This window comes from Fusarium odoratissimum (genome assembly GCF_000260195.1).
Source record: "Fusarium odoratissimum NRRL 54006 unplaced genomic scaffold supercont1.22, whole genome shotgun sequence".
Lineage (NCBI taxonomy): Eukaryota > Fungi > Ascomycota > Sordariomycetes > Hypocreales > Nectriaceae > Fusarium > Fusarium odoratissimum.
The window spans coordinates 38,330-62,756 of record NW_022158707.1 but is presented as its reverse complement, the minus strand read 5'-3'; the positions used below and the strand labels follow the sequence as shown (position 1 = coordinate 62,756).

General features: G+C 47.9%; 13 protein-coding genes and 2 non-coding genes across 16 annotated transcripts; 9 read left to right on the top strand and 6 right to left on the bottom strand.

The window, feature by feature from the left end:
* Positions 1 to 176: 176 nt before the first annotated feature.
* Positions 177 to 2,228, bottom strand: FOIG_11463 (uncharacterized protein; the record flags this gene model as incomplete). Its single annotated transcript, XM_031212030.1, has 10 exons — positions 1,911 to 2,228; positions 1,782 to 1,859; positions 1,607 to 1,731; positions 1,395 to 1,558; positions 1,261 to 1,344; positions 1,030 to 1,206; positions 896 to 979; positions 565 to 848; positions 407 to 509; positions 177 to 354 (listed from the first exon to the last, which is right to left on the bottom strand). The coding sequence occupies exons 1-10, from the start codon at positions 2,101 to 2,103 to the stop codon at positions 177 to 179; spliced, it is 1,470 nt and encodes a 489-aa protein (XP_031058007.1). The 5' UTR covers positions 2,104 to 2,228.
* Positions 2,229 to 3,061: 833 nt separating this feature from the next.
* FOIG_11462 lies at positions 3,062 to 3,147 on the bottom strand. Its single transcript has one exon. It is a non-coding gene; the product is annotated as a tRNA-Tyr (tRNA).
* A 115-nt stretch (positions 3,148 to 3,262) lies between these two features.
* Positions 3,263 to 4,012, bottom strand: FOIG_11461 (uncharacterized protein; the record flags this gene model as incomplete). The annotated part of the gene is made up of 1 exon (XM_031212029.1): positions 3,263 to 4,012. One exon carries the CDS (start codon positions 4,010 to 4,012, stop codon positions 3,263 to 3,265), a length of 750 nt encoding a protein of 249 aa, XP_031058006.1.
* Positions 4,013 to 4,250: 238 nt separating this feature from the next.
* FOIG_11460 (methyltransferase) lies at positions 4,251 to 5,255 on the top strand (the record flags this gene model as incomplete). Its single annotated transcript, XM_031212028.1, has 5 exons — positions 4,251 to 4,442; positions 4,492 to 4,596; positions 4,641 to 4,983; positions 5,036 to 5,173; positions 5,227 to 5,255. The coding sequence occupies 5 exons, from the start codon at positions 4,251 to 4,253 to the stop codon at positions 5,253 to 5,255; spliced, it is 807 nt and encodes a 268-aa protein (XP_031058005.1).
* Positions 5,256 to 5,365: 110 nt separating this feature from the next.
* Positions 5,366 to 6,307, bottom strand: FOIG_11459 (uncharacterized protein; the record flags this gene model as incomplete). The annotated part of the gene is made up of 2 exons (XM_031212027.1): positions 6,010 to 6,307; positions 5,366 to 5,955 (listed from the first exon to the last, which is right to left on the bottom strand). Exons 1-2 carry the CDS (start codon positions 6,197 to 6,199, stop codon positions 5,366 to 5,368), a joined length of 780 nt encoding a protein of 259 aa, XP_031058004.1. The 5' UTR covers positions 6,200 to 6,307.
* A 1,048-nt stretch (positions 6,308 to 7,355) lies between these two features.
* On the top strand, positions 7,356 to 8,330 carry FOIG_11458 (uncharacterized protein; the record flags this gene model as incomplete). Its single annotated transcript, XM_031212026.1, has 3 exons — positions 7,356 to 7,536; positions 7,596 to 7,844; positions 7,897 to 8,330. The coding sequence occupies 3 exons, from the start codon at positions 7,356 to 7,358 to the stop codon at positions 8,328 to 8,330; spliced, it is 864 nt and encodes a 287-aa protein (XP_031058003.1).
* A 190-nt stretch (positions 8,331 to 8,520) lies between these two features.
* On the bottom strand, positions 8,521 to 9,965 carry FOIG_11457 (uncharacterized protein; the record flags this gene model as incomplete). Its single annotated transcript, XM_031212025.1, has 2 exons — positions 9,782 to 9,965; positions 8,521 to 9,723 (listed from the first exon to the last, which is right to left on the bottom strand). The coding sequence occupies exons 1-2, from the start codon at positions 9,890 to 9,892 to the stop codon at positions 8,521 to 8,523; spliced, it is 1,314 nt and encodes a 437-aa protein (XP_031058002.1). The 5' UTR covers positions 9,893 to 9,965.
* A 799-nt stretch (positions 9,966 to 10,764) lies between these two features.
* On the top strand, positions 10,765 to 11,686 carry FOIG_11456 (uncharacterized protein; the record flags this gene model as incomplete). Its single annotated transcript, XM_031212024.1, has 2 exons — positions 10,765 to 10,936; positions 10,992 to 11,686. 2 exons carry the CDS (start codon positions 10,765 to 10,767, stop codon positions 11,684 to 11,686), a joined length of 867 nt encoding a protein of 288 aa, XP_031058001.1.
* A 768-nt stretch (positions 11,687 to 12,454) lies between these two features.
* Positions 12,455 to 14,280, top strand: FOIG_11455 (uncharacterized protein; the record flags this gene model as incomplete). Of its 2 annotated transcripts, XM_031212022.1 has the most annotated exons (4): positions 12,455 to 12,663; positions 12,716 to 12,777; positions 12,865 to 13,704; positions 13,788 to 14,280. In XM_031212022.1, exons 1-4 carry the CDS (start codon positions 12,511 to 12,513, stop codon positions 14,278 to 14,280), a joined length of 1,548 nt encoding a protein of 515 aa, XP_031057999.1. In that variant the 5' UTR covers positions 12,455 to 12,510. The 2 variants fall into 2 exon arrangements, with proteins under 2 accessions (XP_031057999.1, XP_031058000.1); XM_031212023.1 differs by having other exon boundaries at positions 12,459 to 12,663; positions 12,716 to 13,704.
* An 871-nt stretch (positions 14,281 to 15,151) lies between these two features.
* FOIG_11454 (uncharacterized protein) lies at positions 15,152 to 15,601 on the top strand (the record flags this gene model as incomplete). Its single annotated transcript, XM_031212021.1, has 1 exon — positions 15,152 to 15,601. The coding sequence occupies one exon, from the start codon at positions 15,152 to 15,154 to the stop codon at positions 15,599 to 15,601; it is 450 nt and encodes a 149-aa protein (XP_031057998.1).
* Positions 15,602 to 16,791: 1,190 nt separating this feature from the next.
* On the top strand, positions 16,792 to 17,173 carry FOIG_11453 (uncharacterized protein; the record flags this gene model as incomplete). Its single annotated transcript, XM_031212020.1, has 3 exons — positions 16,792 to 16,918; positions 16,976 to 17,080; positions 17,136 to 17,173. 3 exons carry the CDS (start codon positions 16,792 to 16,794, stop codon positions 17,171 to 17,173), a joined length of 270 nt encoding a protein of 89 aa, XP_031057997.1.
* A 2,139-nt stretch (positions 17,174 to 19,312) lies between these two features.
* Positions 19,313 to 19,696, top strand: FOIG_11452 (uncharacterized protein; the record flags this gene model as incomplete). The annotated part of the gene is made up of 1 exon (XM_031212019.1): positions 19,313 to 19,696. One exon carries the CDS (start codon positions 19,313 to 19,315, stop codon positions 19,694 to 19,696), a length of 384 nt encoding a protein of 127 aa, XP_031057996.1.
* Positions 19,697 to 20,510: 814 nt separating this feature from the next.
* On the top strand, positions 20,511 to 22,138 carry FOIG_11451 (uncharacterized protein). Its single transcript, XM_031212018.1, has one exon. It carries the CDS (start codon positions 20,585 to 20,587, stop codon positions 22,016 to 22,018), a length of 1,434 nt encoding a protein of 477 aa, XP_031057995.1. The 5' UTR covers positions 20,511 to 20,584; the 3' UTR covers positions 22,019 to 22,138.
* Positions 22,139 to 22,376: 238 nt separating this feature from the next.
* On the bottom strand, positions 22,377 to 22,458 carry FOIG_11450. Its single transcript has one exon. It is a non-coding gene; the product is annotated as a tRNA-Gly (tRNA).
* Positions 22,459 to 22,797: 339 nt separating this feature from the next.
* FOIG_11449 (uncharacterized protein) lies at positions 22,798 to 23,952 on the top strand (the record flags this gene model as incomplete). The annotated part of the gene is made up of 2 exons (XM_031212017.1): positions 22,798 to 22,911; positions 22,960 to 23,952. 2 exons carry the CDS (start codon positions 22,798 to 22,800, stop codon positions 23,950 to 23,952), a joined length of 1,107 nt encoding a protein of 368 aa, XP_031057994.1.
* Between the last annotated feature and the right edge of the window lie 475 nt (positions 23,953 to 24,427).

Here is a 24,427-nt window from a genome sequence, read left to right as displayed (position 1 = left end):
AGACCAGAAGCTTACTCGCAAGAGGAGGCAAGAAAACTTAGGACCTTTTTCTTAAGTGATGAAAAGACTTGGGTAAGTTTAGTATATCCTAGTAGGACTTTAGACCAGTTTATTTTAGCATCCTGATTCTTTCTTGCTCCCTGAGACTCGATAACCCAGTTTCAACATCATCATGTTTATTTCTTGGTGGAGCTTCCATCGATGTTCACAGCCTGGCCTTCGATATCTGCGAACTTCTCTCCGAGAGCTGCCTGTTGCTCTGCAATCTCGTCTGCGGGGATCCTGTCGGGTGTAGTGTTGACGAGCATGATCATGGGCAGAAGTGAAGCACCTAACAGGCCAAAAGTCACACAACTAAACTACGTTAGTACTCTTGAAAGTTATGTGCGGAAAGTCAAGAACTTACAACCCAACAAGAGGATCGCTCTTCGTCTGAGTGTTCATGCCATATGCGATAGCCTGGCCAATGGCCTCAAGACAGCGGAACGCAGCTCCATTTCGAACATTCTCTGAAAGAAGTATCAGTTCTGTTATGTGTTACATCGCTCACGGTGTATATCTCACCTTGTGCATCGGTCGCGAAGGATGACAGAAGCCAGTACATGTACGACTGGGAAAGTGGTCCTGTTGTCTGCACAAAGAAGTACGGCAAGAAGGAAGTGGCGAAGAGGCTGTCGTCCCAATCGATAGCTCCTGGGTCATTGCGATCGAATCGAGCTTGCATGATGATGGACCAGATATACACTCCGACGTTGAGGACGACAACAGTATAGAGACCGATCTGGGCGCGGCGGCGTTGTGCCAATTTCTTGGCATCAAGAATGAAGCCGAGGCCAAAGCAGCCAACACTGAACTCATGTCAGCACTGCCAGATTCACTCTCACAGGGAACTTACATGCAGAAGAATGGCGAGATGAGCGACGAAAGGGCACGGGCGCGGACGGTGAAGTGGATGCCGAGATAAGTTGACCAGGAGCCGCTACATAAGTGTTAGTTACTGGTTCTCTTGTCATCTTGGGGCAATCTCACCTGTAGAAGAAAGACCAGACCGCCCAGATAGACGACAGAATGATGAGTCGCGAGGTCATGGTCTTTGCGATGCGCTTAACCTCAAGCTTTGTGGAGAGGGTCTCGGTAGTAACGATCTTAGTACCATCGGATCGAATGACATGCTCAAAGGGCGTGATCATAAATGCGAATGGCAGACTGTACAAATCCGTTAGTCATGTTCTGGGACTTAAATCCTGCAGTGCTACTCACGCTAGACACTCAATAATGAGGAAGGCAATGTAAGTATCGGGAGTAACTCCGCCACTGACACCCTTCTCGTGGTTCTTGGACAAGCTTACGACAATAAGTCAGTAGGTTTGTGGCCAAGCATGGAAAGTACGTACTTGATCGCACCGCCAACAAGCTGGCCAAGGTTTCGGGACACAATCCACAGGGCCAAATATTTTCCACGGGCTCCAGAAGGGGCTAGGGTCATGATGGCACCAGCTTCAGCGACATACCAACAGCCTGTGCCGATTCCACCAATGGCGCCACTGAGGATGAGATACTATCTATTGTCAGCTATCTGAAGAAGCGAGCCCGGTGGAGTACCAACCCATTGGTTACCGAACTTGCTATTGCAGTAGTATGCGGAACCCTGGATGGGAAAGGACATGGAGCCAATCACCAAAGCCCATTTGACTCCAATCTTGTTCACGATAGGGCCTCCCATGAAACAGGCTGGACGTATAATGTTAGTCTTGCCTAATTTGCCTCGCAGGTGTACATACTGAAAGCAAGAGCAGCATATCGCAGGGCTGTCGAGATGTTGGAAACTTGGGGAGTTGCAAGACCACCGCCGCCGAGGCCTGGAAGAAGTTAGTGACAGTCCGGATGAAGCCTCGACTGCAGTGACTGACCAGCAATGGCATCCGACATAGCAGGACCACAGAAAGCCTGAATGCTCAGAAGAATCATCTGGGTCAAACTGTGATGCCATATGTATTTCCACCTGGGAACATCCCTTGTTGTGTTCATATCAGCAGCTCGCACCGAAGGCTGAGGTGATCGAGCCCTGTCAGAGGGAGAAACTGCAGTCTTGTTGTCGGTCATTGTTTGATGACTTGAATCGCTGGAAGGATATGGAGGAAAGTCAGTACTTCATGGCGACGAGTGACTGGCTTATATATGCCGATCTCAGGACTAACAACCGCCCTCCTGCCGCTATCGCAGCTTCCCCACGGGGTAGGTCATTTTCCTCCGCTTGAGAATGCGACTGTGAAGGTCCAAGCGACGACAATCAAGGCTTGTATCTCGAGCCAATCGGTGCTTGGCCGAGGCTTGTTTATCCGACTTTCAAAGCGGGGTGGGTCCGCTTTTTCAATTTTGTCTTTATCTCTTATCGGATAAGCCCCAAAACTCCGGATGTTGCGATAATAGGAGGGAAGGTCCAAGCGAGACTACCGGCGATAACATCATGAGGGAATATGACACTACGCACGACCTGGAATATAGCTCGCGTTAAGTTCCTCTGGCCCTTTTTCGGTTACAGGAAGCGGTTCAATGGGACGGACCTAATCTTCCTTGGATTGCCACTAACAACATCGTGTATCAGTCTCAGAGTGAATGCCCTGAAGATACGACTGACACAAGGGCAAGGTTTTTCGCTTGGACTTTCCATAACATTATAGCTAACAGGTAAACATGTTATTAATGCTATAGTTCATTTATCTACGGTATTAAACCATCATTGAGTACAAGATTCTGATTCTTGGTTGTTGATTAGGTTCAAATTAAGCTTACCCTGAAGACTGGGTTCAGTGGATCCAGCGGCCCCTCTTCGCAAACAAACTCGATCATGGCCCTGCATTAGCAGCTTAACAGCGTGACATGGGTTGCGCATATACTTATGTTATCATCATAACATATCGCTCAACTACCTCAGATCGCTTGCACCACACGCATTGTGCTCTAAATTTTTGCTCACCCTGGCAACAGAATACAAAAAGTCAAGTCAAACAGCCGATCCTGATTGACAAATCAGGACACCATCAAAAATGCAAAAAATGAATCCCCGAAACCTGGATCGAACAAGTGACCTTTCGGTGTCAGATTAACAATTACAGCCGAACGCTCTTCCAGCTGAGCTATTCGGGGATGATCTCCGAATCCGGAGGAATAGCTATTGGTGCGGGGATAGTCACAAACTTCAATTCAAGTACCCGGCCTCACAACCACCACCTCCCACTGTTCCCCACCAGCCGAGCGCCATTCAGACAGGGTTGATGCGATCAATCAACGCGTACAGAATCGTGGTCTCAACCCTGCATCCTTCTCCCCCCCTTGTCGCCCGCCTGAAGCCCGGCCGGAGACATTGCTCTATCTCAGATGACTCAACGCCAGTGATATTGTGCTGACTGATGATTTCATATGCCACGCGACAAAGGGTCGTCGATTCGCCAACCGCGACTGGGGGTAATCGATCGTCTTTATCATACTGCTGAACCGTAGAAAACATATTAGACGCGAGTGCATCGGCTGGCGGTATCTCAAAAAGTGGAGCGACCGCATTTTCATCCAGATACTGTTGTCTAGAACGCTGGTCGATGGTTGTAAGGATATGACGATAACACGTCGGCTCATCACAGCCACCATTGGATGCCCCAAGCCCGACTTGCTCAGAGATGAACACGGGTTGATGTGTAGTAAGAAGAGATTCGAGCTCATGAATGCGCGCCTGGGCGGCTCGTAACTCTTGCTGCGTCGCGTTCAACTGGGCCTCAAGAGACTCAGTGCGGGCTTTGGCACGCGCGCGATGACGACGTTGATTATCGCGCACCCGAGTGGGGTTGGGGTTCAGCGTCCATTTTGTCACGTTTGGGGTTTTGTCTGTGGACTTCATGATGTAGACCAGCGAATGTTTCTCGGAGCCGTAAAACAGTGATTTGAATGATTGCAGAGGTGGCGGGTCATCGTGGCGACATATCATTTCATTGCCCCATGCGGTTACAAACCGTGACATATCGAAGAATTTCCTCTTCTGGCACGATTGTTGTCTTCCCTGATATCGTTGATTGGTTCAATCTTGCTGATTCATCAAACTTCCTGTGAACTCCAACATCTCGGCAGGAAACCGGGAGTGCGTTGACCTACCTTAAAAGTGTAGGCTTGACCCTCTCATCTCATGCTGAAATATTTCCTTCAAGCTTCGCTTCCTCAATATCTAGACTCCCCTTTCAAAAACTAAAAGACTGGCTGCCATGAATAATCAAGATATTTATACCCGAGTTGGCGAGCGATACGGCAATGCAGCGAAAGGTTCCAATGCAACATACAGCACCAATGTCGCGAAAGCCTTTGGCTATTCGAGCGAGGACCTCGACTCCATCCCCAAGGATGCTAACTTGGGACTGAGCTGCGGCACACCTTTGGCGATTGCCTCACTAAAGGAAGTAGGCACAGTGTCCACCGTGTTGCAAATGACAGAGCTGACACTTTTAGGGCGAGACCGTTATCGACCTGGGAAGCGGTGCTGGACTCGACGTATTCCTCTCCGCCAACAAAATCGGCTTGACCGGTAAGGCCATTGGTGTTGATATGAACAAGGTGAGTGGCATGATTGAACTGCCATCACTTCTGACTCGGAGTAGAGCATGCTCGCCAAAGCCAGGAAGCTCAAAGCAGACCGATCGATGGAAAACGTTCATTTCATTGAATCTCGCATCACCGACATAGCCTTGGAAGATAGCATCGCCGATTGCATCATCTCCAACTGTGTCGTCAATCTGGTACCTCATGATGAGAAACAAAAAGCCTTTGACGAAATGTATCGTCTGCTCAAGGCGGGAGGCCGAGTCGCCATATCCGATATCTTGGCGAAGAAGCCACTTTCAGATGATATTAGAAACAGCATCGCCCTTTACGTGGGATGCATCGCTGGAGCGAGCCAAGTCGCCGAGTATGAAGAGTACCTGAAACGTGCAGGCTTCACTGGTGAGTAGTTCTATGCTTATAAGGAGTATCAGCTGACCTGATCAACCTGTAGATATTCTAATCACTGATACGAAAAGTGACCTGAATGTATACCTTGATGCGTCAACTGATATCGCTGTGGGCGGATGTTGCTCAGTCCCAAGGACTATGGCAGTTGATCTCAAAGGACAAGATCTCAACGACTGGGCTGGTACTTAAAGTCTGACCGGTTGAACATGGTGTAACGCTGACATTTAGTTGTAGGATCATTCAAGATTTATGCTATGAAGTAGAGGTCTTGACCAGGAGACGGAGCTTTCAAACCATGGAAGACCACAACAAAACCAAAAAGTCCATAACACGTCTGGCGGGTTGAAATTATTACTGTTGGGAGTTATCTTCATCATTGAGTTGCTGGTGGAATCCATCCGATCTCCTCCGAAAGTCTCAAAATCCAAGATTTATGCTCTTCATCAAGCTGCATGTGAATCTTTCTCATCATACAATCCGCCCAGCCTTTCAACCACCACTGAGTTTCTGCTCTCTTGACCATAAGACAGAAGTGAGCCAGCACCGCCCAAGCCTCCTGATCGCGTGCTTTAACAAGAGGTAAGAATCCATCGATACCTCCGTACAGCCAAAAGAACAAATCAGTACTCTCCCAGTTCGGAATGTTACATGCTGCAGATCGCAAGCTACCAATCCTCTCGATCAAAACATTCAACTTCTCGCCCTCTGGAACACTGTCTCTTACCCTCTCTTCTAGTTGGCATAGTACCTCGTCCCTTTGGTCGTAGGAGGGATGAAAGACATTGTGCAACGCCCATCTTTGACGGCTGAATGAAAACATGCCTGTCAGGCAGCTTTCAGAACACTCTTGTTCAAAGGCCGTCCGGAGTTCAGCTGTTCCTTGTATCAAATAGATCCAATCTTCAAAATCGCCTTCGCCTGCTGGTATTCCATCTTGCTGCGACCGCTTTGGCGTAGCCATTGCTGTTCACCATTAGTATACAGAGCTGGACTGAATGCTGATATTGGAGATATTACCGATGACGATAGTTAGAGAAGAAAATATGAATAGGCCGTCGGCATTCTGAGGATTCAAATCTTTCAATAGTCCCATCGCTCGCTGCGAAGATTCCTGATGAAGCGTCAGGGCCGTTGCAAGACGTTCGTGCCGCTGGTCCGGCCTGTGATAAGCAAGGTGCAATGCTGCCAGCGCAAGTATCTCGCCCATCAAGTAGCTATTATGTATCGCCAACCGCGGAACTGTTATCCTCCAAAAGTCTTGCAATGCCGGAAATATTGACAGAGTTGAATACGTTGACGTCGCATATGTGTGAAATAACTCAAGATCCCCGAGATTGATACCACCAGTGCTGCTTATCGTTGGTTTCGGAGAACCTAATCTCCTTACATATGTCTTCTTTGGCGGTGGTGGTAAATATTTGCATTCTTCTTGCAATCTACTGCAATTGAAGCACGCAGGTCGCTGCTCATCGCACTACTGCCATGTCAGAATATGGTGTGTCGGTTGCCAAGTCAAATACTGACTTTGACCTTTCTTTTCTTGCATTGTTGGCAGCCTTTGCGTGACTTGGTATGCGAGATCCTCGTCGGTCTCCTTGGAATTTGGGAGGTGTCAATCGGAGAAGCCCCCTCAGTATGCACAGAGGATGCAGGGCTGTTGAGAAATCCCGCCTCGGTGTTTTCCATGGTTGAACGAGAAGCAGCGATTATCCTCGGCGCTAAAGTGGTTGTTGCATGACAGCGTGTGGCTATATAACGGAGTGGACTTCATGGGGTTGATATCAACAGCGGATCAAGGGACCCGACAGATCATCTCATAACCCCATATTTCGATCATGCTGAGTGGCAGCAAAAGTCCTCAAGTGGCTTGCGAGACATTTAGGGGCCGGGCTATCTTTCGGGGAGCGAAGTTAAACGAGGTTAAACGAGCATGACACAGACCGCACTAATGATTCAGGATCAATCGACCGTTTGACTATGCGTTGGTTGAGGAATTCTTCGTTTACTCGTTTAGGACACTCTTGAGCCTAATAATAAAAGAAACCCAGTAAGGCAGACTCGCCCATTGTCTAGTGAGTGATCAGTGAATGGAGACCCTTGATTTGTCCTCCGGCTTGGCCGAATGGCAGTGCTTTTCTCTCTCTCCCTTAAATTCTCTGACAGTTTTAGTGTCAAGCTCAATATAAAGACTTTCATTTTCCTAGACCACAACGTCGATTCAGACCATCATTCATTAGCTTGACTTTACTAGTTCCTTTCCATTCTCATCACTTTTTCTTTCCTTTATCGCCGTTCTTTTACGTACGTCAACAACTTCAATCATTACTTACCTACTTTTGTAATCGAATATCCAGTCTTTGAAAATGAACATGTTCACACGTTCTGACGATGGAGCGGAGGAGTTCAAACTCTATCATTACGACCCAACAGTGGCCGGTGGTGTTATTTTCACCATCCTTTTTCTAGCCACCACTCTCCTTCATTCGTGGCAACTTGTTAAAGGACGATCTTGGTTCGTCATTCCACTGACCATCGGTGGTTTTCGTAAGTTTATCTGTCACCTCAATGCGCCACTACTAAATCTGACATCTCCCCTTTTGCAGTCCAGGTTGTTGGATACGCTGCGCGAGCAAAGTCCGGTAACGAAAGTCCCAATTGGACTCTCGGCCCTTATATCATACAAAGCATTCTCCTTCTCGTCGCCCCCGCGCTTTATGCTGCAACAATTTATATGGAGCTCGGCAGAATTGTTCTGATGATAGACGGTGAAGGCCGTGTTTTGATCTCCAAGAAGTGGATGACCAAAATCTTTGTTACTGGAGATGTCTTATCATTCATCCTGCAGGCAGGAGGTAAGTCATTCTTATTGGTTCAGTCATCCAAGATGCTAATTAATTGACCAAGGTGGTGGTTATCAGGCATCCGGTACCATCGAGGCTCTTAGAGCCGGAGCAAAAGTCATCATCGGCGGCCTCTTCGTCCAACTCCTCTTCTTCGGCGTTTTCATCGTCATTGCAATAGCCTTTCATCGTGCTATCAGCGCCAACCCGACTGCCCGCTCATCAAGCGGCATTCCTTGGCAGAAGCATATGCTTGCTCTGTACATTGGAAGCTTCCTCATCATGGTACGATCCATCTTTAGGGCTGTGGAGTATCTGCAGGGCTTCAACGGTTATCTGCTTCGACATGAGGCTTACTTGTACATCTTTGATGCGTGTCTCATGTTCCTTGTTATGATCTTGTTCAACTGGTTCCATCCATCAGAAATCACAGAGATCTTGAATGGAAGGGGCGCTGGTAAAGGCTACAGCATGCATGCATTTACCGAGGTTGCCTAAGCTTCACAGCATGGTAAAGGTTCATGTCCGTGGTGGGACATCTATGCGGAAGAAAACTCCTATTGAGAGGGAAGCAGGTGTAGTTGGAATAGATCACGAAGGACAATGAGACAGATTTGGACGGTAAAGCTAGTTTTTGTATCATTATGTCATCACTTAGGGGAATACTTAGACTCGAGGCTCAATAATTCTACATGTTTTCTGTTCCCAAACCAACCACCTCAAGTGGCCATGACATCCATCGTTCCCAATAAGAGCCAAGCAAGTCATTGACTACCCCTACAATATCGTAGCCCCACCCTTCCATGAACCAAGAATCATTAAGTGAGTGTAGCAAGGCACCGTAATAAGCATATAGGATGAGCGCCGGCGGTTGTCTCTGATGCAACAGAGCAAAGTACCGCTCTGATGCAAAAGGCACGAACAGGAAAGCCCCCTGCCAGACCCTATTAACCACCGAACCCCCAGGGGTTTCAGCTTCCATGGTTGAGAACTGTGCCATGAACATCCTGATCTTCCTAAGAACGTGTAGAGTCTCTTCATACGTTGATGCATCTGGATTATGCTCCCAAATTTCCCTCATGCGACAGAAGCGCCTGTCGTCAACATCCTCTACCAAGTCGGGATCGATATCGTCCCAATTGCCAATATCCAGGGCCTCTCTCAACTGACCCGCCGCTAGGACTTCGAAATAAGGTATCAGTACAGTCTCGACACCTCGAAGCATGGGAACCCATCCCGCCCCCAAGATGCGATCTTTACGACCGCCCCAGCTAGACTCGTCCCAGAACCCCTCTCCCAATCGACCTGACGCCGCAAATACGTACAGAAGGTTGAGCGATGACCAGACGAATAACCCATCGGCCACCTCCTCATTCGACTGCGAAATGGCTTCGTTGAAGCCCTGTAGACCTTGGCTGTGGTAACGCGCTGCTTCTGCCGTATATCTCAGCCTATGCTGTGGCTCAAGGTACGCGATGTGGAGTGCACTCAGGCCTAGGAGAGCTTGCATGACGAACGGATGTTCAAATGCGATCTTGGGGAATATGACCTGGCAGATAACCGATAAAGCCGAGTTCTTGTAAACATCAAGACTAGTAGAGACTGTCCAGTGGTGAAGCAGAGCCATGTCCGCTATTCCATAAGTGACGCTTGGTCTGTCGTGTTGCTGTACCCCAAGAACTGACTGATATGCACTTGAGACCAGACCTGGAACAGGCGCAATCCTCTGAGTCTGAATCTGCTTCGGCGGCTGTGACGAAGTCGACTCGGGAGACGTTCCGTCACCATGCTGTGTAGACGGTGATGGGAATACTATCCCTTGAAATGAAGGATATTCACATTCGACTCCACGACGCCGACAAGCACGACATTCAGGCCTCTCCTCGGTACACTGTAGCATCAATCAGTTCCAAGATTGGCATGGGCACCGCCACATTCAAGCCACGCACCTTGACGCGCCGTCTTCTGCAATCGAGACAGCCTGTCTTTGCTTTCTTGTGTGGCCTTCGGGGCTTCGATCCACCTCTCACTGTAACGACGTCATGAACCTCGGCGTCCATGCCGACCAATAACAGAACAGCGAGGCAAGGCTGGGAGCTGAACGAGATTGTCAAGTTAGATTTGGGATTTCGGACATCGTTTGTGTCGGTAAACGAAGGGAAAAAAGAAAATCTGTTGGCGACGGATGGAACGAAGGTACTGTACGATTACTGCACAGAGCCAAGACTGAAGATCAACGTGCTGAACGAGGTTTAAACGAGACCTAAACGAGGACGAGGACTTAAACGAGGCACCTCGCTCATGAAATCTCTGCTGATTGGAGATGATGGTGCAACTACTCCACCGACTTGGCCAAGAATAGTTACTGCCGGCAAACACCGAGCGCATTAAATCCGCTTCTCCTCTGCCATGACATCCCCGAGGCCGAAGCGCAAAGAATGAATCGCATAAATAAAGTTTCAAAGGAGATCTGACTCTTTTGAAGCAAATCATGTTATTGGGGGAAGAAAACCTTAACCGTAATACGAAAAAGAGATCCCGTTCCCAGTCTCAGGAGCCAAAATATGATGCGACATTGGTGAAATGCCCCAGGATGCGGATATGATACATAACAAAGAAATAATTAACAGTTATTTCCTTTCATCCTTGTATGCTCGGAGATTCATCTCAGTTCCGCTGAATTGAGGCTCAGCCCTGCCAAAAGTGACCAGGGATGAATTCGCTCCTCGTTTATTCTCCGACCTCGTTAAGCTTCGTTCCCGTTACGAGCCTCCCCCTACTCATGCATTCCGCGCAAGCCCACTGCGGCTCGGCACAGCCTAGTGTCCCTAGCTTTTGTTATGTATATAGTTTTAAAGAGTGCCCTTCCTGGCATGATTCCCGATCCACTGGGTCTTTAATCTCTAAACCGTTTATTTTCCTTCTCTTCATCATGGCAGACACCGAAACCGCAGGCTTTGACTTCAAGCTTTATCGCTACGATCCTTCTCTCCCAGCAGCAGTTGTCAGCACCGTTGTCTTCGCAGTCCTTTCGGTGCTACATACTTGGCGATTGATGCGAGTTCGCGCTTATTACTTCACGCCTTTCGTCATTGGCGGGTTTTGTAGGTCTACCACTTTATCAGATCGCTCTGTTGAAATCGCTAACCTTTCCTTCAGTCGAGACTGTCGGATATGCTGGAAGAATATGGAGTCACTTTGACAAGTTCTCAGTTGGTGGCTTCGTGCTACAGGCCATTCCCATCCTCGTCGCACCCGCCCTCTTCGCCGCCTCGATCTACATGATTCTCGGTCGCCTGATTCGAACCGTCGGAGCTGCCCACCTATCTCTTGTACCCGTCAAGTGGGTGACACGCATTTTCGTCACCGGTGATGTTATCGCATTCAGTCTACAGGCCGGCGGCGGAGGTATTCAGTCAGCTGGTACCTTGGACCTCTACAACCTGGGCGAGAAGATCATCATCGCCGGTCTGTTCGTCCAAATCGTCGTCTTTGGCTTTTTCGTCGTCACCTCAATCCTCTTCCATACCCGACTACTCAAATCTCCGACACCCGAGTCACTGCGAGGCGATGTACCCTGGGCGAGATACCTTTACGTTCTTTATGCCACGAGTTTCCTTATTCTTGTCCGAAGTATCTTCAGGGTGGTAGAGTACCTCCAAGGAAACGACGGATACCTGATCTCTCATGAGTTCTACTTATATGTCTTTGATGCCATTCTGATGGCCCTGGTTATGATGATTTTTATGATTTGGTATGTCAAGCATTTGCAGAAGGAGAACAAGCCAGCAGATATCGAGGACAGGGAGTTGTCCTCGTATGAGAGCCCCGAGGAGTATCGACACAGGAAGTGAGGACAAAAGCATGCGACGGATAGACTGGTCTCGTTTTTTTAGCGTCTGAATTATGTTACCTCATTACATAGAGAGAATATGATTAATTGGTACACTCAGAACACTGCTGCTCTCTGTCTGTGACAGAATGGCGAACAATCGATAGTGCATTGTTAGATCTCAAATACCTAGCTCCTGGGATAGCCGTGGTAGAGAAGCATAATGCCTGGCCGACGGTAAGATAGGAGAGGTCTTATCTGGTAACATGCCACGATCACTCTCGTCCATCAGTGTTACACGTGAAAGTTCAATTGACGCAACCCCAGTTGCAGAAGATGTCGATCTTGCTGCAACCCCTCTTTCGACCCCGGGGTTGCCATGGGCCATCGGCTATCGGAGGCAACTCAAATTATGATAACTCATTTCTAGCCCAAGGTCAGAGCCGTCAATTTGCAAACTCAATTCGCCGAAAGTGTTCAACGCCCACGTGTTTCCCAAAAGTATTAAAATTCCGACATTTTCTGCACATAACGATTCCCGAAAAGGCGATGGCCACACAAACATTGGCATCCTCGGCGCGTGATTAACCTCTCGTCTGTCATTGGACGTGATCATGTCTTGGTAAGGTCTCAATGCAGCTAGAGGCATGGATTAGCAGGTTTTTCGGAAGGTTACCTGTAAACTAACACTGACCATGCTCTATTCGTCCAGGATCATCGGGTCTCCGAGATAAAGCCCACGCGACTTATTTTTCTCATGATCATCTTGGGCTTTCTTCTTCTTCTTCTTCTTCTTCTTCTTCTTCTTCTTCTTAATTATTCAGTCATTCGGTGAAAATCTCAATCATGACTTCTGTGAAAAAGAGTCAGGATGGTTTGGAGGAGCAGAATGGCCCTAACTATGGGACTGTCGATGTCAAGGTTGGCAGTCAACAGGATCTTCTTGACCTGCAAGATCTCGACCCTGCTTTCAATCAGAAAATGCGACTCGTCAACGATGTGAGAAGACATCTCAAAATTCCGTAACCAGGAAGGAACTGACTCGAGCCAGGCCATTGACGAAATTGGTTGGACGCCGTATCACCTAAAGTTATTCTTCTTAAACGGCTTTGGGTATGACCTCTTGGAGAAGCACGACCTGCTTTCGATTACCCTTCAGATTACAACGCCCGCTGACTGCTGACTGGTTCGTTCGTGAAGTTACGCTGTTGATTCAATGATCACTCTCTTCCAATCCATCATTGCCACACAAGCCTTCCGTGAATTTGGTGAAAAGGGCTACGCCAACGGCATGACAATTGCAGCTTACGTCGGAATGTTGACAGGCGCTCTTTTCTGGGGTTTTGGCGCCGACATTATTGGGCGAAAGTATGCCTTCAACATCACGCTCTTTCTCTGCTCAGTTAGCTGCATCATTGCTGGCGGAATGCCCAACTGGCCATCGCTTGGGTTTTTCGTCGCGTTGCTTAGTTTTGGTGCTGGCGGAAACCTCGTCATGGATACAGCTGTTTTTCTGGAGTACCTCCCGAGTAACAAACAGTGGCTTTTAACTCTCATGGCATGTTGGTGGGGCTTCGGCCAGGCGATTGCTGGTTTCATCGCTTGGGGATTCATGGTTCCCGAACGTTGGAATTGCGTTGATGTTGAGACTTGTTCACGAGGTAGTAACATGGGCTGGCGGTACGTCATGTTCACAGGCGGCGCTCTCGTCTTCTTCCTATCGTTGCTTCGAGTCACCGTTATCAGACTTCGCGAAACGCCCAAGTACCTGCTCGGTGTCGGAAAAGAGGAAGAAGTGATTGAGACATTCCAATACCTGGCGACCAAGTACAATCGCACTTGCTCTCTCACTCTGCAAGATCTCGCTGCCTGCGGAACTATTACCTCAGCTCATAGCAAGAACCGATTCTCGATAAGCGAGACGATGATCCATATTCGTGGTTTATTCAGTACCAGAAAGATGACCATGTCAACCGCCAGCATCTTTTTGTCCTGGACACTCATCGGTCTTGCGTACCCTCTCTTCTACGTCTTCCTTCCGTGAGTTGTCATCTTTATTCATGCACTTGGAACATGAGGCCCCTCCCCCGTTTGTGCTTCTAGCAATATTAACATTATCATAGGTCGTATCTGGCAAGCAGAGGCGCAGTCTTCAACCGCTCAAAGTTCGAAATCTGGCGCAACTACGCTCTGACAAACATCAGCGGTATCCCAGGTCCCGTTGTCGCTGGCTTCATGTGCAACACCAAGCTAGGCCGCAAGTACACCATGGTCATCGGTGCTTTGATCAGCATGGCCTTCTTTTTCGCCTACACTTCTGTGAAGACTTCTGTGCAAGACATCACGTTCACTTGTCTGATCGCCTTTTGCATCAACATCTACTACGGCACTCTTTATGCCTACACTCCTGAGGTTCTGCCAAGTGCTCATCGTGCTACTGGAAGTGCTATTGCTGTTGCGTGCAACCGAGTGATGGGAATCGTATCAGCTGTTGTCGCAAGTGAAGCTAACACTGACACGCCTGCTCCGCTGTATGTCTGTGCTGCGTTGTTCCTTGCAATGGCAGCCGTCTCGGCTTCGTTCCCATTTGAGCCATATGGACATCGAAGCTCATGAGGGATGAACTCCTTCAAGTTGCAAGCTCCTAATAATTTGACGAGGAATGGGCAGCCTGTTTTAAGCTTCGTTAAGATACTATAGGAACTGGATGCTACACGGGTAAGTCAATCCTCAAATTGAGGAAGCGCATTGTGACTGACACCGACAAAGAGTACGCCCTCAACTGCAGGCCAGAAAATGCTATAACCTTGCAGTAGAGGTCACTGCACTCTCCTTAGCCTGACCAACAGAGAATGTTCTTGAGAAACAGTGTTTAGCAATGAAATTTATATGAACAAAAAGACTATGATCCTCGTAATTCCATTGAACCCAACGAGCAGCAAAAAACCAGTTTCTTCTGTAACCAATTGCCGAATGGGATTCAAGAATATTTAGGTCTATGATAGGCAGCTTGTGCATATCGTGATTAGTATGACAAAATGGTTGAAAACACTTGTCCCAATGGACCAACATCCCGTCTTATGACTTTGAAAAACATTAGGTGTTCATCTAATGAGCAAGTGGTCCATTTATCCAACATTTGTGAATCGAAGGCGTGCCTCTAAGCATCTGATCCACCCGCCAATTTCTTGCGCCCTCACAGCGTGCTCATTTTCGTCTCTTTTCTCTATGGCACAAACTCTGAAGGATTTGCAGCACATCCTTCTCTCCTTGATCATTTTCTATCCCGTCGGTCTTCCCCTTCCGACTTTTGCTACTCATTTACAGCATTTGCATACGGTATGCCACCCAATCAATTCACTTATCCATCGTCTCTCAGCTAAGAAAACCCGAGTCCCAGTATCAATTCTCAAAGGCCGATATTCCAACACACAAGTCAGAGTCTACACCAAGGGAAAACCAGGCCAATCCTCTCAAACAAGCCATCATGTCTTCAGCCATGTCGGAAAAGTCGACCTCTCAGTCCAAGCGGAACTCGCCGAAACGCAGCCTTGCGTCCAGCTCAGCAACAAGCGATGCAAAACGCCGTAAGAGCGAACATATCAAGAAGTTCACCGAAATGAAACTCGAGGACATCGAACAGATCTTTCAGAACTCCCGAAACGCTCTCGACAGAGCGGAGGAACTGTACCAGGACGCCGAAAAAGCGCGTACCGAGAAGCTGGAAACCTACATGGATGCGACAAAAGCCATGACAGGTGCGCACCAGACACTGTCGAGCGCCATGATCCGGAAAGCTAATGCGACCAAGGACACCGCGCGACTCGAAATGATCAAGGATGCTCGGGAAGCGATTGAGAAACGGGACAACCTGCAGATTCAAGTCGAGAAGCAGAAGAAGGAGCTCTTTACGGTTGAAACCAAGCTCTTGACGTAGGATAACATTGCCAACATGGCGGTAGAGAATTTGAAGGAGGATGATCTGGAGCACTTGTTCCAGTTTCAAGGGTAGAGATTGCGAGTAAGACGTGGTATCAGGTGCTTTGTGATTGATTATCTCACCTACTAACTCTATTTTTATCGTCCTTGATGCACTGCAGCTACAAGACGGATTATTATTGCACGGTCTTCGGTTTTTGCTGGGGGAATTTGTTACAATACATTGCTTAAAGGCTACCTAGCATTTTGATACAAGTCATGCTCTCATAGCAGGCTGAATACACAAAAGTGATCGTTGTTAAGGTTGCTACCTTTGTGTGTGTGTGTCATGCTACGAAGTGGCATTTTGCTGGATAAGTTGGTAAAACATGAGAAGCTCTTTCAAGTAGTGCTTCTTACCTCAGAACATGACTGAAACAGACGCATGAGTATTTAATGGACAGCAAGCGATGGTTGTTGTGCTTTCTGATGTAGCTGGAAGCCTATAATGGGTATCATTTCAGCCTGTATACAGACCTTTTTCAAATGGCTGCACTGCTTTAAAACTCTAATAGCTCATGCTTTGTGATCTGGTCTGATTCTGTGAATACCATATGCTGTACGTTCCCTGCGCACTTGTCACTTGGCTTATCAGTCAGCTCATATCACATCAAACACGGGCCAAGGAGGAAAGACTCTGTTCTCCTCGTCTTTAATCGCAGCGTCAAGTCGGCCGCCGTCGACGAGGGTCCCCCTTGTGCAACAAACAGATAGTCTTGGTGGCTGTTACGTTGCGATTACACAGTGGATACTCTGTCTACCTACTTCGGTTCTCGGGGCACGATCCTTGTCTTGAGACAAGCCAGCCTGGACCTTTCTCAACAAGATGCTAAGGTTGACCGAAGGATTCCAACTGCATATGCAAATTTCGCTCATACTTCCGTTCTTCGAATGGCTCGAGTTCGCAGAGTCCCTTTTCTCCAAGTCGCGATGCTCCTCCGTTATTGGGACTAACTAATGAATGATCCATGTATTTTCCGTGGCTGAGTAATGTAAGAAATCAAACTGGTACCGAAAGGTCGTTATAAGGCAGGTTGCGTTGCAAGAGGCAGAAAAGTATAAATATCTCGACACAGCCTCCAAACTCCAGCGAATCATCATTCCTATTTCAATAACCTCCCATCTTTTCATCCCTTTCTGACCGCCAATATGCAGATATCTGCCCTCATCACCCTTTTCTCCCTTGCCACTGGCACAAACGCCCGGGCCCAAGCCGGAAACGGAGAATGGATCGCCAATCACAAGATCTATGATGTTACCAACTCTGGATTTGCCAGTAGGTTTTTGGCTCATCCTCTAATGTCAAGCCCATTCTTACCGATGCACCCAACAGAGGCTACCATGGAAGCTTGCACATACAGAAACACAGAGACCCGGGTTCCTATCGGCCAACCCTGCAAGTACTGGTTGGATGGTAACGGACGAATTGCTTCTGGAGGTAAGTGTCTATATCAGGTAAAGCATGAGGACTGTGAGTCTAACATGTAAATCAGTTTGCCGGGAGGATCAGTATATGTACTATTGCGCCTAAGTCATGTTTGATGAACAGCTCCACTGGATTTGGAGATTTGGCTTCCTGATGTAATCTGTTCGGGGCTCCGTAGTGTGGTAACCTTTATATAGAGACTGAAGATACGGAAGTATTCCTGGTTCATCACTTGCTGACATAAATCTAATGTCGTGAAAACTGCCTACGGGTAATATGTCTTCCAAGTTATATTGTAAGTGGGTTATTATTCATAGTCCTACAATTCGAGCTAAAAGACATACCTTTACAATTTTACATATTCTCGTGACGATGCTGCTAGATGCAGTCCGAAGATGCCATGAGGACTTTTTGCCCATATGCGTACAGCTACCTCCCTTGGTCTATGAGACCAGAGACAGTTCAAACAAGGGGTGAGCATTTCCGAAACCAGCACGCCCGATGCCACTACTGGCCAAAGCCCGTAAGCATATCCATAAAGCTCTTGAGGTGGATCTTTAAATTCTGTTCGATAAGTGCATTGTAAGTGGATAACATGGAATCCCGATCTTATGCCAAGCCCGGGTAGAGAGTGAGGTTAAGCATAACCGGCTGAGGAACGCCACCCCGGCCGGGCCGTTCCTTGGCCTGCATGTCAACCCCTGACTTGACAACAAGGAACGAGAGAAATAAACGATTACCAGACCAATCTGAAGGACTCTGGACCGAGACAGTTCGTTGAGTCTTACTACGTTGCGGGATATTTTTGTTCATCAGTCTCACAGGGCATTCATACCTTTGCCCACTAATGGCCGATGGTTACACAGCAGACTGTCATTAATCTATACTCTAGCGTCTCGGAATTGCCACCGCCTACATAGCAATCCGGCAGCGTATATCCTTTTGAGTCAATCGTCCCGATACCTTGAAGGGACGTGCTGAACCTTGCGTGTTCAGTCAGATCATCAAAGTTTGCTAGACGGTAAGTGAATTTTCAGATACTCTAGAAATCTGACTGCAGTCAACCCTATCTTACACCAAGTCGACATAAACAGAGGAGCACCATCAATTAATGGCGATATATTTTTCATCAATAGCCATCAGCCGCAAGGCTTTGTACTGCACTCTGGGTCGCGTCGCTGCCAGCGTTGCTTTTTGTTTGAAGGCACCATGGCTGAGTGACGAGTCGTTGACGACTCCCAACACGCGGTGGAACAGAAGATGCCCATCACGGATCTGGCGTTGTCTTCCATAGTTGGCATTTCAGACCAAGCCGAAAAGTCAGTAATTCTCGAATCTCGTTATCTTTAGAACTCAATTATCCCTCTTAAGCAGTGTAACATTGGTTTCAGCTGCACAATTCATAACGCACAGATGCCTTCCCAATCTATGTGCTGTCGCACGAATTGGTGATGATGATATTTATCTCCATTAATTGGACAAAGGTTGCCAGAAATGGTGAAACGTGTGGTGTATGTGAGTTTAGATACTCTACCATGTCAATTGCGCTTTATGACAGGAGTGTACGTACATTCGATCGAGAATAGTGGAGTGGATGCGATGAACTAGTGTTATTCAGCTGTCTACTTCAAGTCTATGCCTCAATAAATCGCCAAGATTTTTCGTATCCTCGTTTCCCAGCTTAAGAAACAAAAACATGTGACGAGCGCTGTTCTTGATGGCAGGCTTTTCCTTGCATGATGATGTTGTTGTTTTCTCGGTCGTTCGGCTCTTACATGCAATCATTTACTGTCGTCCCATTAACCGGGTGTTAAGTATCTACAAGGGGTAGGTCACTGGGCAGTGCCCCTGTGGGCTCTTCGGTTAGGCAGTCAGCCCTGTAAGTTACAGTACCTCACCCACGGTCGGAATTTTGTCCCAAAGCTGCCTGGCCATCCTGACGCCTTTGCAGTCGGGAATATTGGATATCAAATAGAAAAGAGGTCTACTGGCTTATAGTCCGCCTTATGTCAGTCTCACTCCAGTTTTTGAACACAGTTTTGTGTCCAAACGGTGGCGCAGTAATCCTTTGGGCTCAGCCTCGAGGCTCATCACTCCACTCAGCGGATAAAACGGAACGAATCCTCCCAAGTAAAGGAATCATAAACATAACTCATTCCTTGCCGTGGTAGATATCACCAGGCCCCAGCATCCAGTCCTATTCGCATCAACATCAGTCTAGCAAAACAGAAAACGTCAAGCAAAATGTCTTTCTTCGTCGAATTCTGTATTTTCACCATCGGCTTCACTAGCCTTGTTGGTGGATTACTCGCTCTTCACAACCCACGAAACCAATACAAGCTCAGAGGCATTCCAGACATGAGGTCCTCCGAGGATCCCGCCAGCTTCGCACTGATATACATGCTGGCAGCTAGGGATATATCTTTCGGCATTTTTATCCTCGCACATCAGTTCCAGTACAACCATATTGCTATCGCTACCGTCATGGCTGTCATGAGCTTCATGAAATTTGGCGATCTTCTAACTGTTCTTGCGGTTGGAGAAACAAAGAGACCGCTTCCAGTTACTCTCCATCTCGGTACAGGAATTGGCTATCTGGGCTGGGTGGTATACCTTTGCAAAAACTAATTCTGGGATTTTGAGGGAGGATATCCGTGCGTGCTGAGTCTCTGTTCTCGGGTTACACTCATTTACTTATACGGAAGGTTAAACGACTCGTCGACATACCGATTCGGCATTCAAACATCGAAAGATCATAGAAAGGGGAAGGTTTGAGATAAACTGTTGCCGTTAAATGAAGCCGTTAGCCATCTGAAGTTTGCGCCAGCTAGACGGTTCGTCAGCGCCACCTCGATGCGACATTGGTGGACAAGCGCTGGAGGCAGCATGCCGAATCTGGGGTCGAAAGTGAACCAGAAGCTCGGAACCAGGCGGGATGATGAGTTAGGGGCATAAATAGACTTTGGCGGGCGGTGCTTTTAGGTGGCATTGCTTGATCGTAATTAAACCTTGTTCCATTACCAACATACGTCAACACTAAGTGCCGACGGTAGTACAGTCAAGGTTATTTCGGTGAATACAACTGCAAAATATGTTGAGATGATTCATAATAATTGAGTAGAAAATATACCACCGCTGAAATGACTAAGTAAACAGTTTCTTTTTACATGATTACCTGCGCAGAACCCAGCGTGCTTTGACTGTCATTTTCTCTGAGACCTAGTGCCGAACTAGCAACAACAATCGAGCGCTGACAAGCATAGCCAGTCCAACTGCCGATGACATGGGTCCCAAGACTTGCGGGCAAAATTAACACCAAATCGAGCATCTTTAAATGAGGAATCTTTGCACGGAACCTTCGGCGCCCCAAGCAAAGAAAGCTTATTCAGATACGCCATGGCTTATGCTGTGTGACACCGTTATTCTCACGCGTCGATAAAAGCCCGAGCTGTCCTACCATCATCTCACCCATCACTCACGCTCCACTCTCGTTCTCTCCAGTCTCTCTTTTTCACAATGAAGTTCTACACCTCTGCCATCGCTTTGGCCTCATGTGCCACCGCCATTGTTGTCCCTGCTGGCTCTGCGCCAAAGTATGACGTTGATGTTGCGGTCATCGGCGGTGGATCCTCTGGTATTCATGCTGCTGTCAACCTCAAGGATGATGGTTTGAGGGTTGCTGTTATTGAGAAGGACAAGCAGATTGGTGGTCATGCTCAGACATACATCAACCCTGTGACCAAGCGACCTGCCAACATCGGTGTTGCGCTCTTTGAGAACACCAAGACTGTGCAGAAGTACATTGGCCGTCTTGGCGTTGCTCTTGCGAAGAACAACCCCTTCTCTGCTACCACCAGCACAAACAAGCAGTATGACTTCACTCTGGGCATTCCCATCCCTGCTCAGTCTCAGGCTCAGGCTGCTGCTACCAAGGAGGCCATGGCCGCTGCTATGCAAGCTTATGCTCAGAATGTCCTCCCCAAGTATCCCTGGATCGACCAAGGTTATTTGATCCCCAACCCTGTTCCCCAGGAGCTTCTTCTACCTTTCGGAGAATTCGCTGCCAAGAACAACTTCAGCGCCATCCTGCCTCTTATCAGCCAGCTGAACTGGTACCCCGGCAATATCACCGCCATCCCCACCATCTATGGTATCAAGAAGTTCGGCCCTGGTCTTCTCCAGAGTGTTTCTAGCGAGTTCCTCGTTGCTGCCTCAGGCGACACCCGAAGCATCTACGAAGCTGCTGCCAAGGTGCTCGGTGACAGCGTCTACCTCAACTCCGAGGTCGTCAGTGTTCGACGAAACGCTGCCGGTAAGGGTGTTGTTGTCGTCTTCAAGCAGAATGGCAAGACCATCACCCTCCGGGCCCGCAAGCTCGTCGTTGCCATTCCTCAGACACGCGCCAACACCAAGATGTTCGATCTTTGCGAGAAGGAGAGGAAGCTCATCACCAAATTTTCTGCTTTCGGCTACGTCGCTGGAGTTGCTCACATTCCCGGTCTTGATCACGGTCTTCAGAACATCGGTGCTCTCACCCCCGCCAACGTGCCTCTCATCCCTGGTAGCAACGGCTACTTCGAAAGTGGTTCACCCAACGATTTCCTCCTCGGCGCTGCTTTCGACAACACTGACTACACCCTCGCTGATGCTGAGGCTCTGATGCGCAAGGAACTCGCCACCGTGGCTCGTGTTGGCGGTGCCCCTGCTGATGCTGCTGAGAAGTGTACTTTCCCTATGCTTGAGGACCATGCTCCCTACTACCTCCACGTCACTGGTCACGATATTGCCCAGGGCTTTTACCGTGATCTTATTGCGCTTGAGGGATATCGCAACACTTACTGGACCGGTGCTGTGTTTGCTGGACACAACAGCGGTTTGATCTGGAACTGGAACGACGGTACAGTTCTGCCCGCCATCAAGAAGGCTCTTGAGCTTGAGACTTCACTGTAAAGTGGACCATATGAGATTATGTATTACTTTCGCTACAAATCTTTTCTTTTTTTAAACTTTCATAGAAATACGATGATTTAATGCAAGGCGCTGCAAATGATGCCCAGATCGATATCTTGCGAAAGTGACACTTTCAGGGGGCTCTCGTGATAGCCAAGCCAAGTTGCCAACCAGTAGCTATAATACAAGCTGCATTTTCGACTACCCTAAACTCGGTTGTATCAATTTTCGTGACTTTCCACAACGTTTACCTGCAGAAGCTGAGGGCCACTGTTTCGTGACTGAACAAACTCTAGTGCAAAAAGAAATTGTACAACACCACAAAAAAGATCGTGAAGAGGCTATTACAGCTTTTGAATGCGTAATCAGGGAATCGAACCCTGGGCTCCCCGACACTGCTCGAATGGCAACGGAGAATTTTACCACTAAACCAATTACGCGGTGCGATTGTTGAAGATTCGACGTCTCCATGATGGTCAAGTTTTTTTTGGTGGAGCGGGGATGGGTTCGACAACTTCACTCGCTCACCCTAGAGCTCATGTCCATTTTCCTTCTCCGTTCGTCCTAGTGTCAATTAGCTGCCGAACCAATGCGATGCCACGATTTTTCAACAGTGGGCTATCAATTTACCTGTTGTGGTTTAGCTCTCGACAGCCGCACGTCATACTGAATGTCACTAAAAACTACTGGAGACGCTTTGTATATCACTGCTGCGGATGCCCCTCCGCTCCCTCGATAACTTCCCCTCTCAACTCTTGAAATTAGTGAAAAAGAAGAGAATGGATGACTATACTATTCTGTCAATTGCCTTGAGTGCCTTCGCTGTCCTGGCAGGTATCTTCCTGCTTGTTTCCAGTAACAAGGCGCAGGAAACTGGAATGGAAGTCACTCAAGTAAGTAAGCTCACACAAAGAGAGTTCCCGGCTAACAATATCCCGAAGTTATACGTTTACCCTGTCAAAGGTATCCGAGGAACTTCTTTGACAAAAGCACGCCTCGGTCCATGTGGATTCGAGGGAGACAGGACCTTCTCTCTGCAAAAGGTCAACCGAGATGAAAATGGCAATGTTTCGTATGAGACAATGTTGATTGGATATCATCTGAAACTCGCTCTCTTTTCAGCTTCAGTCGACCATGACAAGGGCCAAGTCACGGTGAGATGGACTGGAGACAAGGCAGACGATAGCGTCGAATTCCCTCTAAAACCTACTATCGAAGGTCGGAAGACGATCGAAACCAGTCTGCATACTAGCAAGGCCAAAGCCTATGATATGGGAGATGAGCTATCGCAATGGTTCTCTGACCGTCTTGGTGATGAAGTCCGACTTGTCTACATCGGGAACGAGTCAAGAGCCGTCCTGGGTTCCTTGGCTCCTCACAGCTCAGACGCTTTGAAGAAAGCCTCTTTCACCGAGCGAATCAAGAGCATTCTTCCTCCTTGGTCCCACCCACCTGAGCGGCTTGCCTTCAACGATCTCGCCCACTACCTAGTCGTCACAGAAGAGTCTAACAATGAAGTTTCATCTCGTCTTGATGAAGGCTACTCCATGGACATTACCAAATTCCGTCCCAACATCGTTGTCCGCGGCGCCTCCAAAGCATTCGCCGAAGATTTCTGGGGCGAGCTCACTTTTGCAGGTGGAATACGCATGCCATTGACAGCAAATTGCTACAGATGTCAGAGTATCACTGTTGACTACAACACTGGGAAGACTGCTACCGATGATCGCGGTACGGTCTGGAAGAAACTTAACAAGGATAGAAGAGTGGACAAGGGAGCGAAATGGAGCCCTGTCTTTGGGCGCTATGGCTTTTGTTACGGGGACGCAACGAGAAAATCCTTAACGGTTGGCCAGCGAGTTGATGTCACGCGAATTAATACTCAAAGAACGACATTTGGTGAGTTCTACATCGAGATGTACATACAGTACTGACCAGAGTAGATTGGCCGCATTTAACCACATTTGGTGTTTCACAAAAGAAATGATTCAGGCATGAGTACTGGCTTACTTGGAAGTTAGTAGTTGAAGATAATATCAAATCTTTTATGAATTCCAGTTCCCCTGATATTATATATATCCTGATGCTATTTTACCTCCAAAGAGTTTTCGATTATTCTCCAAAGATCTCTTGGTCAAACCCCGAGACATACGTGTTACTCTTCGAGTTCCTTCACGATGTCTCGCCTAATGCAATGCAAAGAATGGCGGAGTGGTCAAACCCCCGTGATAAACATCCTGGTCTTCTTCCAATTTCATAACCGCGGTATAACTTTCGCATTTCGTTGGGGACTTGTACCACGGAGGGTTGGACCTTTTCTTATCAAAGTACTCCTTCCATTGCTTTCTCGTTCCCACCATCCGTTCTTTTTTCAGTCTCGCTATCTCTGTCTTTACCTCTTCTTCTGTC